Source organism: Mirounga leonina, unplaced genomic scaffold (assembly GCF_011800145.1).
Source record: "Mirounga leonina isolate KUSES-001 unplaced genomic scaffold, KU_Mleo_1.0 Mir_376, whole genome shotgun sequence".
Lineage (NCBI taxonomy): Eukaryota > Metazoa > Chordata > Mammalia > Carnivora > Phocidae > Mirounga > Mirounga leonina.
The window spans coordinates 8,936,399-8,951,270 of record NW_023270718.1 but is presented as its reverse complement, the minus strand read 5'-3'; the positions used below and the strand labels follow the sequence as shown (position 1 = coordinate 8,951,270).

The window sequence follows — 14,872 nt, the reverse complement described above, 5'->3', positions numbered from 1 at the left end:
GCTGGGCGACCTTGCAGAAGTGATGTCCCCTGAGCCTGGTCTCCTGTGGTGGTGGAGCACTGGGTGCCTGGGGCTGGCCAGCCCATCAGTTGGGCATATAGTTGGGCACCTGCTAAACCCTTTCCTGCTAAACCCGGAGTTACAGAGGGGCTGAGTGCGCTTGCAGGATGTGCTTGCAAAGCCGCGGCCGGTGCGCAGTGAGGGCCTCGTACGACTCAGCACCAGCACGTTTTCCCTCAGGACGGTCCGTGGAGGCCGCCTTGGGGGGGGTGTGATGGCCAGAGCTGAGGACAGCAGGGCCAGGGCACAGGAAGGACCCCCAGGCAGCCTGCTGGGGGGACACTGGGTGGGCAGGGGCCTGGGGAGTTTCCATCCTGTCCCGCACTCCGGCCGGGAGGTCCTGCCACTGACCTGAGCCCGGGGCTGATGGCGCTCCCCTGCCCCAGGGTTCCAGGTGCAGGGGAGGGTGTAGGAGTCCTGCACCGGGTCGCTCCTGGTTGGTTGGGCATGGGACACTGGCAGGGGCGTTTATGGCCACACGTCGCCCGGGCAGCAGGGGGAAGCCAGGTCTGGGCCGGGGGGCAGGGTGCCGTGGGGAAGGAGGGACCCCTGCGTCCCCAGTGGGCACCTTATCAGTGGTGTCAGGCGGGGCCATCCCCAGGGCCATCTCCCCAGGCCCTGTTATCAGCCGCAGAGTCCACAGGACGCTCCTCGGGTTAACGTGTAACCACACGCTTCCCCTCCACTCCCGAGGCCACCCGTGCCCACATACGTGCCACTCTGGTGGGTCAGAGGCCGACATGGACGCCTGGGAAGAGGGTCTGCCCGGAAGGCCTTGCTTCTCAGCCCAAGTGAGAGACACCGGGTGTGGGAGGCGGTTAGGCCTGGGCTCCGGGGACCTGAGCAGCCCGCCAGACCGGGGGGCCCTGGGATCCCCGCCCTCAGGAGGCTGGGCTCCCCGCGGACAGCGAGCCAGGTTCCCGGGTGGGGGTGCAGTGGCAGCCGCACGACCCGAGTCCTGGCCGCGTGGCGCGCCCCCCAGGGGCCGGGAGCTGGCTGGGCTCCAGGGACTCGGTGACCCCCTTGTCTCCCAAAGCAGCCGCGCCCGTGCTGGCGGTTGAGCCCCTTCCTCCTCACCTGTGCTGCCTACTTCCTCCTCTGGATCCCTCAAGACCGGCCATCCTGGGTGAGCGCCCTGGTCAAGTGCCTGCCAGTGCTGTGCCTGGCGGCGGCCCTGCACGTCGGGGGCCGGGGTAGACGGTACTGTGCGCTCCTGCAGGGGGCCCTCCTGTGCTCGGCTGTGGGGGACGCCTGCCTCATCTGGCCCGACGCCTTCCTCCATGGTGAGCGGGGCTGCGTGGTCGCTTGTGGACCCCCACCCAGACACGGACCCCCGCTCCCACAGAGCCCTCCTTCCCCTGGGGGGCTTGGGCGGCAGAGCTTAGAGGGTGTGAGTGGCGTGGAGGGACAGGAAGGGGGGCTTCGGGTGCTACAGTCCGGAGTAGCTGGTCAAGGATGGCCTCACCAAGGAGGTGACGTCTTGAAGAAAGTGCAGGGGCCATGGGAGGAGGGACGGTCCAGGCAGGGAGCCGGCAAGTGCAAAGGCCCTGGGGTGGTCGGCGCAGGTGGGTGGGTGGAGCCAAGTGGGGAGCAGAGCAAAATGGGGAGTTGTAAGCTGAGTAAGGATGGAATGCAGTGTGCCTTTTAAGGTCACTCTGGTGCCAAGGGCAGGGACAGGGGAGCCTGCCCCAGGGAGGCCGGTACGGTAATCCCAGCTGATGCGGGCGATGTAGCCAGGGTGGACACTGCTGCTCGGGGCAGTCCTCGCCCTCAGGCTCTGAGCTGCGAGGTGGCCACGAGGGACCAACGGGTCCTGTCTCCTCTAGGCATGGCTGCCTTCGCCGTAGCCCACCTGCTCTACCTCTGGGCCTTCGGCCTCAGTCCCCTGCGGCCAGGCCTCCTGCTGCCCATCGCGCTGGTCTCCATGCCGTATTCCGGCATCCTGCTACTCCACCTCCCCACCAGCATGGCCCCGGCCCTGGCGGCCTACTCCCTGGTCCTGGCCTCCGTGCTGTGGCGTGGCCTGGCCAGGGGCGGCAGCGTCCGCTGGGGGGTCCTGCTCTTCACGTTCTCGGACATGGTGCTGGCCTGGGACACCTTCGCCCAGCCGCTGCCCCATGCCCGCCTGGTGGTCATGACCACCTACTATGCTGCCCAGTTCCTCATCACCCTGTCAGCCTTCCAGAGCCCCAGGCTCAAGACCAACTGACCAGGGGCCCGGACAGACCCGGGCGCCCCCTGCTCTCCAGCCAGGCCCCACCAGATGGGACGGGAGGCCCAGGCTCCTGGACTCCTGTCTGCAGGTGCCCATGTGGCTGGAGCCACGGGAGAGCCGTCTGTGGACATCCACATCCACCGCCTGCCTCCGTGATCCCAGCCTACCTCTCCTGTGCACCCGCCCCCTTCCCTGTGGCCCTAATCTATTTCGTGCCCAAGTAAAGTGGACATTGGAACGGCGACATCTCCATTATTTGGGGAGGGGCCTTGGGGGAGGGGTGCTCACAATCTCAGCAAATCGTTTTTTCTTTTGTTTTTTTAATTTTAATTTTTTTTAAAGATTTTATTTATTTATTTGAGAGAGAGAGAGAGAGCGCACAAAGCAGGGGGAGCGGCAGAGGAAGAGGGAGAAGCAGGTTCCCACTGAGCAGGGAGCCCGATGCGGGGCTCCATCCCAGGACCCCGGGATCATGACCTGAGCTGAAGGCAGACGCTCAACCAACTGAGCCAGCCAGGCGTCCCTATTTTTAAAAAATTTTTTTTAAAAACTTTTATTTATTTATTTAGAGAGCAAGCAGGGGGAGGGGCAGAGGGAGAGACTCTCAAGTAGATTCCGTGCTGAGCCTGACGCGGGGCTCGATCTCACGACCCTGAGATCATGACCTGAGCCGAAATCAAGAGTCTGATTAACCGACTGAGCCACCCAGAGGCACTGGGAGGGGGCAGGGACCCGCCGAGCCCACTCCTGTTTTTTTAAGTTTTTATTTTAATTCAGGTGTACTTAACACAATGCAATACTAGTTTCAGGTGCACAATATAGCGACTTAGCACTTCCATACGTTACCCGAGCTCATCACGACATGCGCTTTCTCCATCCGCATCACCTGGCTCCCCCTCCCCCACCCACCTCCCCTCTGGTCGCCAGTGGTTTGTTCTCTGTAGTTAAGCGTCTGTTGTGTGGCTTGCCTCTGTCTCGTTTCCCTGTGCTCGTTTCTGTGTCTTAAATCCCACATACGAGGGGAATCATAGGGTGTTTGTCTCTCTCTGACTTATTTCACGCAGCCTAATACCGTCTAGCTCCAACCGGCAGGACCTCGTTCTTTCTGATGGCTGCGCACTATCCCATATGCACCACACCTTTCTCCTCTCGTCGGTCGGTGGACCTGTGGGCCCCTTTGAGTCTGTGCTTCCGTGTCCTTTGACCTCACCCCTGCTTTTCAGTCCCTGCCCCAGCTTCAGGCCACCGTGTAGGAAGGCGTTGAGCCAGGAGAGGCACAGAAGCTGTGATGCGACCTCGGGCAGGGGTGAGTGTCATGGGGGGTGTGCGCCCCGCTCCTCCCACCCGCAGAGGCCCAGCGCTGCCTTCTGCTGCACCCCTGCTTCGTGCCCACGTGGTGGTCATGCTCCGGGCTCCGCCGCCCCGGTCCTGCGCGCTCTGCTCTGTCCGCCGTCAGGAGCCGGGGCTCGCGGAACACGAACGGGGGCAGGGGTGTGAAGCGAGCAGCCCCCAGCACCACGGGAAGGCGCGTGGAGGGAAATGTCCTGCCTCCGTCTGTCTGAAGAACACCTTCCCTTTTATGTTTTACTGAGACGCGTTGACGTGGAACATTGTGAGCTTGGTGCGTGCGGTGGGAACAAGGAGGTCCGGCCTCCTGACAGCTACGAACTTCACAGTCGGGCGTTGTTGGCGGTCATTGCTGAGCTGTGACCATGTTCTGTGTGAGGTCGTTTCTACTCAGTCCCAGAAAAACACGTTCTGGCCGTGGCTTTGCTGAGACACTCTTCACATTCCGTCCAGCTGCCCACCCAAGGCGTGCGCGGGGCGGGGCGCCTGGCGGGCTCGGTGGGGGGAGCCTGCCGCCCTTGACCTCAGGGTGGTGAGTTCAAGCCCCACGTTGGGTGAGGAGCCTACTTAAAAAAAGAAAGAAAGGAAGAAAAGTGTGGATGTTAGGGGTTTATGGTATATTCACAGAGTTGGGCAACCATCACCACCATCAATGTTAGAGCCTTCATCACCCCAAAAAGAGACCCCATGCCTTCCAGCCTCACCTCCCCGACCACTCCTGCCCTCCAGCCCAGGGCAACCAGCAGCATAACTCATCTTTTTTTTTATTTTTTATTTTTAAGATTTTATTTATTTATTTGAGAGAGAGAATGAGAGAGAGAGAAAGCACATGAGAGGGGGGAGGGTCAGAGGGAGAAGCAGGCTTCCCGCCGAGCAGGGAGCCCGATGCGGGACTCGATCCAGGGACTCCAGGATCATGACCTGAGCTGAAGGCAGTCGCTTAACCAACTGAGCCACCCAGGCGCCCCATCATAACTCATCTTTAAACGTGTTCCCGATCACTTGGGGTTCAGGTTGTTGTCAGCATTTCTCAATGATACGTGATTACGCTTCTATCCCATCCCAGTGTGTGGGCTCCCCAACACGAACAAGCGATTCTCCGACCCCAGCTGGGCTCCTACCGTTCAAGTCAGCTCTGGCACCGTCTACCCGTCCCACAGGACTGCCCCCCACCCCCGGCCAATCCAAGTCCTCATTGTCACCTGAGCTTCTGACCCACCGGATATGGATGAGAGGTTCCCACGAGCCCCTCCTTGGGTTTGATTAACATGCTAGAGCAGCTCACAGAACTCGGGAAAGCCTTTCACTTACCACATCGCAGGCCTGGGGCTCAGGAACAGCCAGATGAAAGAGGTGGTCGCGGCCAGGTGCGGGGGCGGGGAAGCGCGTGGGGCTCCCATGGCCTCTCCCCGCACCACCAGGTGCTCGCCGACCTGGCACGCTGATGTTAAGTCCAGACTAGGCTGGGGCCCCGCAAACCTGACCCCCAGCTCAGGGTCACCCCCTCCCATCCCCATTCCACACACAGCTCTGGCCACACGAAAATACTCTCGGGTCCCCTGAGTCGTCCCAGCTCGCCCCCTGGACACCTGCCCTCCTCTGCCGAGCCACCTTCCCAACGCCATTCTTCACTCACCAAATCCTACTCTAGTATTGAGACTCAGCCCTGGGGTGTCTCCTGCTGGGGGGCAGACACCTCCTCAGCGCTCCCGCCATGCCCAGCGCTACCCTGGTCATGGCCCATTCATCTCACGCTGGGGTCCCCTTCCCTGACCGTCTCCTCGGTGCCGCGCCCTTGGCCAGGACCAGAAGACGCTGTTTGCCCACTGAGCTCGTGGCCGGCCTGTGGTCAGGCTGCAGGAACCTGCAGATGTTGGGTAAGTAACTAAGGGGATTGGTTCGAGATGGTGAACAAATATGGATTTAGTTCCTGAAGGAGCCATACGGGGAGAGGTTAGCATGGAGCAGAGGCGCTACCAGCCACAGAACAATAAAACTGGTGAGAAACTCGGGGTAGATGGAAGGGCGTCACAGACTGGTGGTGGAGGGGGACAAGGTTGGCGGCTGGTGGGGGCCAGAAAGGGGATGGCCACGGGAAGCCGTAGAAGGAGTGGCTGAAACACCAGAACTCTGTGGTCTCCTGGTTCTGGAGGCCAGAAGTCCCGGATTGAGGTGTTAGTAGGGTTGGTTCCCTCTGTGTGATTCCACGCGTATCTCATTCTTCAAACGGTGGACTGGGGGCGCCTCGGTGGCTCACTCGGTTGAGCGACGGACTCTTGACTTCGGCTCAGGTCATGATCTCGGGGTCCTGGGATCGAGCCCCACGTCCAGCTCCACGCTCTCTCTCTCCCTCTGTCCCTCCACCCCGCTCGTGCTCTCTCTCTCTCTCAATAAATAAATAAATCTTAAAAAAAAAAAAAAAAAGAAAGAAAGAAAAAAGAGATGGCCGACTTTTAAAAATGGAGGACAGACCCGTGGTTGTCGGGAGATACAGATTGGGGATAGTCAAATCTAAAAGGGGGTAGCTCAAGGTAATTCCTCAATGACGGGGCAGGTCTATATCTTCACTGGGGTGGTGGCTACACAATTCTTTACACAGATTAAAATTGCTTAAAAACAGTGAAACCTGAGAAATGAGGCCTGTAGTCCAGGTAACAGTATTGTGTATCACTGTCGATTTCCTGCTTTTGATGGTGTATTTTATGTGTGTGAGATGTTACCACGGGGGTTAGTGGAAACAAAGCTCACATGGGGCCCTGTGTACTATTTTTTGCAACTTCCTGGGAGTCTCTAATAATTTCAAAATAAAATGTTTAAGAGGGCGCCTGTGTGGCTCAGCCGTTAAGCAACTGCCTTCGGCTCAGGTCATGATCCTGGAGTCCCGGGATCGAGTCCCGCATCGGGCTCCCTGCTCGGCGGGGAGTCTGCTTCTCCCTCTGACCCTCCCCCCGGCTCATGCTGTCTCTCTCTCATTCTCTCTCTCTCAAATAAATAAATAAAGTCTTTAGGAAAAAAAAAAAGAAGTGTGTGCGTAGTGAGAAGACAGGCTTGGGGGCGGACTCTCAGGAACATCCACCTTGTCTTGTGGATGCAGGAAGAGGGGCCCGTGGAGGAGACAGAGACGCAGTGGCCAGGGGCGTGGTGGTGGTGCCGGTCGGGGAGGGGGTGCAGGAAGAAGGGAGGAGCGGTGGGTGGGGCTACATGTTGCTGAGCAGTCGTGCCACGGAAAGACTGAGAGGTGGCCTTTGGAATTGGAAAGAAGGAGGCAAATAAGATCCGGGGACTCTGGGAAAAGATGTCCTTCCCACACCAGGCCTTGGTGAAGTGCTTAGAAAAGCCGCAGAGAAAACCAGTCTGCGTGAGAAGTTTGAACATGCATGGGTGTTTGAACACGTTTTGTTGCTGTTTAGGTGTGATAAAGCCAAAGGTTGAGAGATGACCGCCACTGAAAACATAGTTTATTATACTCGCAGATCCCAAGAAAGGGGGACAAAGTATAGCCCTCAGGGCGACATGGGGAAGCACCAGGCTCAGTCGGGAGGTAGGGGAGGTGGGGGAAATGCGGGCAAGACCCTCCATTATGGTTTCTGTGGGAAGGAATGGGCAACACCAGGCCAACAGGCTTAGTGGGAATCATTTCGGTGGGTGTAGGGGCTGCCCCTAGGGGCTGAGGGCAGGTGCGCAGTGGCCCAGAGTGTGAGACCCCCATGGAGGAGGTGGTGTGTGTGTGGGGGGGGGTTTAACCACGGCTCAAGATGTGGGACACACTGGCCTCTAGCCGGTGCCTCAAAACTGGGTCAAGACAGTGTTCATAAAGCTGTCTTACGAGGAGAGGAGCAAGAAAGGGTTGGAGCTGGAGATCCATGAGTCAAAAGCCTTTTCTTCATATAGAAGAGAGATTTTTAGCGTGTTTACCAGCTAAAGGCACAGAGGAGAGGGTAGAGATGCAGACTAGAAGGAGGAACTAATGCTGGAGAGGGTGGAAGGAACTGGAGCTCGGGGGAAGCAGAGTGGCCCTAAACGGGAGAAGAAGCACCTTTTTCCTTTTTATAATAAAAACAACCTTAATTGTGGTCGAATACACATAGCATTGACCATTGTACCCATTTCTAGGTGTCCAGTTCCATGGCATTAAGCACATTCATGCTCTTGTGCAACCATCACCCCCATCTGTCCACAGAACTTTTCATCTCACAGAACTGAAACTCCGTCCCCACCAAACACCCTCTCCCCATCCCCCCCATCCCCCCCATCCCCCCCATCCCCCGGCCCCTGGGTCCACCGTCTACTTTCTGTCTCTATGAATCTGGCTGCTCTAGGAACCTCATCCAAGTGACTCATCAGTATTTGTCTTTCTGTGACTGGCTTATCTCACTCAGCATAATGTTCTCCAGGTTCATCCATGGGGTAGCCTGTGTCTGAATATCCTTCCCTTTTTTTTTTTTAAGATTTTATTTATTTATTTGAGAGAAAGCATGAGAGAGCACAAGCAGGGGGAGCAGCAGGCAAGAGGGAGAAGCAGACTCCCCTTGCTGAGCAGGGAGCCCGACGCGGGGCTCAATCCCAGGACCCTGGGATCATAACCGAAGCTGAAGGCAGATGCTTAACCGACTGAGCCACCCAGGCGCCCCCAGAATGTCCTTCCTTTTAAAGGCAGGATAATATTCCATTGCACAGACCACATTTTGTTCATCCGTGTTCCGCCGATGAACACAGTGATGAGGGAGTGAACAGTGGATGAAGGATGCTGGGCGCCGGACTGCTCGCTCCCCCCTTTGCTCTTTGAAAAGTGCTGTTATGGACATGGGTGCACACTTGTCTCTTCGAGACCCCGCTTTCCGCTCAGGAGCCAAAAGGGTAAATCGGACACGCTGTTTTGATCCAACAAGTCCCCTTCCGAGTATTTACATGCAGGAAATGCGATCGCTATCTCGATAAGGAATGTGCGCCCCCACGTTCGCTGCAGCGTTACGTGTGATGGCCAAGATTCGGAGACACCGAAGCGGCCATTGATGGGTGAATGCATCGGGAAAATGTGGTGTATATATAATGGAGTATGATGCAGCCTTAAAAGAAAAGAAAAGCTTTGGGGTTAAGCGTTTTCCTACTCAGGGGTTCTCTAGGAAAAGTATATCAAGTAATAGCACAAACTATATAGTACTCAAAATACCTGTATGGTCATATGTGGACTAAAAGAAAGTTCCATCTTTGTTTACAAAAAAAAAAAAGAATATGCAGTCCTTTTATAAATCTGACAAAATGTATATTCATGACTCATAAATAGCTCATAAATATTAAAAATGTAGTTGGTCAAATATTTTTTAAAATATGTATATTTTAGGAGTGCCTGGGTGGATCAGTCGGTTAAGCCGCTGCCTTCGGCTCAGGTCATGATCCCGGGGTCCTGGGATCGAGCCCCGCATCGGGCTCCCTGCTCGGCGGGGAGCCTGCTTCTCCCTCTCCCTCTGCCTGCCTCTCTGCCTACTTGTTCTCTCTCTCTCTGTTAAATAAATGAATAAAATCTTTAAAAAAATGTATATTTTATATATAGTGTGTAAAATAGTATGGTAGGCACATTTTTTTTAAAGATTTTTTTTTTAATTTTTATTTATTTGAGACAGAGAGAATGAGAGAGAGAGAGAGAGCACATGAGAGGGGGGAGGGTCAGAGGCAGAAGCAGGCTCCCTGCCGAGCAGGGAGCCCGATGCGGGACTCGATCCCGGGACTCCAGGATCATGACCTGAGCCGAAGGCAGTCGCCCAACCAACTGAGCCACCCAGGCGCCCCGGTAGGCATATTTTCTGAAATACTGAAGATTAATCGAAAATGACATTAAATATAAACTATAAAAAAAAAAGGAAATCCTGACACTGGGGACACGGTGTGCAGATCTTGAGGACATGATACTAAGTGAGATAAGTGAGAAAGAGAAATACTGCATGACATCACTTGTATTTGAAGTTTAAAAAAAAACTGAGTTATTAGAAACCGAGACCAGAGGCAAAGGGAGGAGGGCTGGTGAATTGGGTGAAGGGGATCAGAAGGTGTAAGCTTCCAGTTACAAGATGAATAGGTCCTGGGGATGCTAAGAAACACTTAACAACCGGGGAGGGGGGAGCGGGGGGAGGCTTTTCTCTCATCCCAAGAGCACAGGACTGGAGGAGGTTAAATTCTGCCCCTTTCCCACAGCTTCTCAGAGGACATCCTGGTGGAAGACTTTGTTGACCATGTCAGGAAAAATGAGAAGGACAGCAATTGTGGCTTTGGGGAGGAGTACCAGGTGCGCGGGGAGCGAGGGGGTGGAGCTGAGCCCCACGTGCCCACCCCGACCTACCCCCCCCCCTCCCACACCTTTTGGGATTAAACTAAAGCTGGGCCACCTGTTTTGTTTGCTTATGCAAACAAGGGATTCTTTTTTTGGCCTCTGCAAAATCTTACCCTATGACCTGTCTTCGGTCTTCGGGTCAGTGCTGAAGAAACACCGTGGTTTTCCCCTGATGCCTCTTCTCTCTCCTACCTCTCCAGCCCCCACTGTGCCCCAAACCCTCCCGAGTGCCCTGCGGGGATGGGGTACACATGCTTTATTTTTGTGGGTGCTACAGAATTCTGGGGCGTGGGGGTGAGTGGGGTGGTGCTGAACGGGGGTACCCTCGGGGGAAGGTAGAGAAATTCCAATGCCTGTGCACCTCCCCTTCTGCCTCTGCCCCCAGCAATTGGCTCTGGAGAGTCCCAGTTGGTCTCAAACGGCGGCCTCAGCTCCGGAAAACCGCCAAGAACCGTTACAGGAACGTGCTGCCCTGTGAGTCTTATTAAGCCTCTGCTGACCTCATCCCCAGCCATGACTTTGTCAACACCCCATCCCGGGTCCCCGTCCCCCGTCCCCTAGGAGACACAAAGCTCCTGCCCCCGAGAGGTGGGCACCGCTGGCCCCTCCTGGAGCTCCCAGTGCCTGCCTGCCCTCCGCGTGGCTTCTGTTCCTGGGTCTCCCCCCCCACCCCCCGCTTCACTGATGCTGGCCTCCTCCCCCAGGTGACTGATCTCGTGTGCCCCTGAAGCCCCTCCAGGAGGAGCCAGACTCAGATTACATCAATGCCAGCTTCATGCCTGTAAGGTTGTGGCTGGGAGCCTGGAGGGTGCTGAGTGACGCTGAGGTGGGAAGGACTGCAATCTGTTTCCCTCCGCCAGGGTCTTGAGAACCCCCAGGAGTTCATTGCAGCCCAGGGCCCCCTGCCCCAGACGGTGGGTGATTTCTGGCGCCTGGTGTGGGAGCAGCAGAGCGGCACCCTGGTCATGCTGACCAACTGTGTGGAATCCCGCCAGGTGAGAGCCCTGCAGGGGTCTCGGTGTTGACCCCTGAGCTCCAACCCACAACCAGGCCCAGGACACGGATCCCACTGTCCACCCTGACCCAGACCTCGCTGATTCCCTCCCATACAACCCCAGCCTCCTCCAGTCGCCCCAGCCCATCCCTTGGTCCATATAACCCAATGACCTGGGGAAGGAGGGGTCCCCCTGGCTGGGATGAATGTAACCTGGCTGCCCCGGGGTCTTGCCTCCTTACTAGGCGCTGAATGCAAGCGCCACAGTGTAGACGGGCACCGGGACAGGTTGTCTGGGGCCTCCCGTTCTCTGACCTCCCAGTTTGCCCCCAGGTGAAGTGTGAGCATTACTGGCCTCTCGACGCCAAGCCCTGCACACATGGGCACCTACAAGTGACGCTGGAGGGTGAGGAGGTGCTGGAGGACTGGACAGTCCGAGACCTGAAGCTCCAGCACGTGAGTCCGCGGTACTCGGCCGGCCCCATCCCCTGGGTTCCGTGCCTCCGAACCCGTCCCGAGGCTGAGCCTTCTGTCACTCTCCCAGGGGACCACAGCATGCCCAGGGATGCCCCCCGCCACTCAGAAACCAGCCCCCCCGGGGGTCCTGAGCTCTCCCTCCCCAACCCATCCTCCCTCTAGATGCAAGAGCAGAAAACACTACCAGTGTGTCAGTTCCATTACGTGACCTGGCCAGACCACGGCGTCCCCCACTCCCCAGACCCCATGCTGGCCTTCTGGAAGATGCTGCGGCATGGGCTGGACAAGACCGCGGTGGGAGGCCCCCCATTTTGCACTGCAGGTGAGGACCCCCTCACAGTGAGGGCACCGCCCCCGTGGGACTCAGGAACCTGGGTTAGTGGGTCCTTGGGCATCTCTGCAGGAGATGGAAGAGAGGGGGAGTGGATGGAGGACGTGGAGGCAGAAGGCAAAGGGGCAGCGAGGCAGAGGGACATGAGGATGGGGTGACAAGACGGGAAAGGTCAAGGAGGGGAATGCAGTGGTAGAGAGAAGGGAGGGAGGGGTGAAGGGCAGGAGGGACAAGCAGCCAGAGGTTTTGAGAAGCATTTGAAACACCTCAGCGCGTGCCCCGGACCTCACCCCATCCACCATTCTCCTGATATTGATCCTGACACCTCTGTAGGTGAGGTTCTGGGCCGGGGGTGGGGGTGGGGGCGGGGGCGAGAATCAAGGAGCCTGCTCCAGAGGGGCAGACAGCCTCTGAAATGGAGCTCAGGCTGCAGGGACAGCCTCGGTCTCCCTGGTCTGCAGGGCAGCCTCAGGACCAAAGAGGTTTCCTCCCCGCTGCAGAGCTGGGGAAACCCAGTCAGAAAGCTGAAGTCTTGGGTTCAAGGCTGCTAGCAAGTGGCCAAACTGACGCCCGTGGTGGCACCCTTAAGCTCTCTGCTGAAGTGTGTCCTAACACCTGCCCTGTCCCCAGATAGCGCCCCCTGGAGTTGTCCCCAGCGAGGGGTCATCCCTCCCCTGCAAGCACAGAAGGGACTCTTGCAGAGTGGTTAGGAGGATTAACTTGAACTGTAAAAAGGAATGAAGTACTGATTCATTCGAGGATGTAGAAGAACTTTGAAAACATGATGCTGAGTGAACGAAGCCAGACTCGAAAGGTCCCGCATGGTTTGATCCCATTTGCAAGAGATGTCCAGGATAGGAAAATCCACGGAGCCAGAAAACAGCTCGATGGCCACCAGGGGCTGGGGACAGGGGGACAGGGGAAGGGACTGCTTAATGGGCACAGGGTCTTCTGGGGAGATAGAACTGTCTGGGAACTAATTAAACCTGGTGGGCACACAGCATTGTGAATGTCCTAAATGCCACTGAATTGTTTTCTTTAAAATGGTCAGTTTGATGTTTAAACATTATTTTTTGGAACAATCAGCTTGGGAGTTCCTTTTCTCAAGTGTGAACTCCAGCTCTGTGGTTCACTCTCCAAGCGACCCAGGACACACAAGTGACCTCATGTCACTCAGCCTCCTTTTCCCCGTCTCTAAAATGGGTGGGCTAGCAGCTCCAACTTCTCAAGGCCGGGGAAAGAGTAAAGGGCATGTCAGGCACTTGAGGCAGGGCCTGGCAGACAGGAGGAAGCCCAGGTATAGTCACACGCAGTGGTTCTTCACTCCGTTAAATAACCCCCACTTAACACTGTATCCCCCAGAATTGTTCTTGCTGAACAGTACCCCGATCCTGGGTGTTCCAAACACAGATCCCTCCTATCAGCCAAGACTCCCCCTTCCTGTGGCCTGACCCTTTCTTGTTCCTGTCTAGTGCTGGCATGGGCCGCACGGGCACCCTCATTGCCTCGGATGTCCTGCTGAGGCAGCTGGAACGGGATGGATGTGTGGGGCCCTTCAGCTATGTGCAGAAGATGAGGGAAAGCCGGCCTCTGATGGTGCACACTGAGGTGATGGGGCTCCTGAGGGCACAGGGTGGGGGGCTCTGGAAGAGGGGAGAAGCAGGCCAAGGCTCACCCCCTACCCCGTGCCCCTCCCCAGGCCCAGTATGTGTTCCTGCACCAGTGCATCCTGAGATTTCTCCAGCAGTCAGGCCGAGCCCCAACAGACAACGGGGCTGTGTATGAGAACCTGCTGTATGAGAATGTCTGAGCCCCAGAAGGGCTGAGACCCCAGCCCAGCTAGACTCGAACTCTGGATCCCCACTTCAGCTCAGACTCCTGGAGCCCTGGGACAGCAGAAGGCTGGGGTCCCAGACTCCGGGGTCTTGCAGGGGCCTGGCAGCCTAAACTGTTTCCCTGAAAGAGAGAGGGCAGGTGGGAGCAGGTATCCTGGACTCCTGGTTCCTCCAAGGAGGGAAGGATGGGAGCTAGGATTTCTCATTCTTTGAGGGAGGAGGAGGCTGGGGGCTCAGGCTGCAGGTCTTAAAGAAGCTAGATCCCGAGGAAGGAAGAAATTAGAGTCTGGAATTCTAACTACCCCAGGAGTGAGGGCAGCAGGATCCATGCCATGTTTTACTCCGGAAACCAAATCAGCCTCCTAGGATCTGAGATTTCCCTGCACCCCACTGCTTGTACAGATCTTTTTTTTCTATCCCATAATTTATTAAATCACTATTCTCCCCAGAGACGCTTGCTATAGTGGATTTCTGGGTCTGGGGTGGGAATGGGGCTGGATTCCTGATTTTCAGGTACTGAGGTTAATGTCCTGGGAGAGAAGCTAGAAGGACCCACAATTCGGTACCCGAAAAAAATGTGTTTGGATGGTTGAGTCTCTCAGAGAGGGTTAGAGGTCCATACTTGTGTGCAGGGTCTGGGCAGTGTGGACGCCGTTTGCTGAAGCTAGGAGCATAAGGGCTTGCTTCCCGGGCCTGGTGCCGGGGGGAACCTAGAGGGTGGGGTGAGGTCTGGGGCGGCTTCACTGGAGACTTTCAGGCTGAGTCTTGTGTCTGGATAGCTGACTGCTTGGGTCTCCGGAGAGAGGCTCTGGGGTCCTCAGACTGGGTATCCTGGCGAGGGCGGGGGTGGAGAAAGGGGGCCTGGATGCCAGACAGCTGGACTAGAAAACAGAAAATCCTCGGGGACCAGGATAAATATCCGTGGACACCCTAGTGGTTCCTGGCCGGGGGCGGGACGAGGGGCGGGATGGGACTCTCCCTGTACCCGGGACCTAACACGCACGCGCGCGCGCACACACGCACTCACCAGCCGGCTCCGCTCTGCCGCGCCCCCGCCCCACCGAGCGCGGCGATCAGCACCCAGGACAGCGCCACCCGCCCGCGTGCGGGGGCGGGGTCCGGGCGGGGCCGGCGCCTGGGTGTCTCCTGCGAGGGTCCCGTCCAGCGGCCGAGCAGGTAGGAGCCTCTGGGAGGCCCTCCCTAAGCCCCCTCCTCATCCCCATCCCTAGAGAGCCGTGGTGTGTGTGGGGGGGGCGGCGAGGAGGGGCACTGGGGAGGGACCGACCGA

The 14,872-nt window shown here is 57.2% G+C and overlaps 1 protein-coding gene across 1 annotated transcript; it reads left to right on the top strand.

The window, feature by feature from the left end:
- Positions 1–800: 800 nt before the first annotated feature.
- On the top strand, positions 801–2,511 carry TMEM86B (transmembrane protein 86B). Its single transcript, XM_034986522.1, has 3 exons — positions 801–851; positions 1,091–1,343; positions 1,887–2,511. Exons 1-3 carry the CDS (start codon positions 801–803, stop codon positions 2,267–2,269), a joined length of 687 nt encoding a protein of 228 aa, XP_034842413.1. The 3' UTR covers positions 2,270–2,511.
- The last annotated feature ends 12,361 nt before the right edge of the window (positions 2,512–14,872 follow it).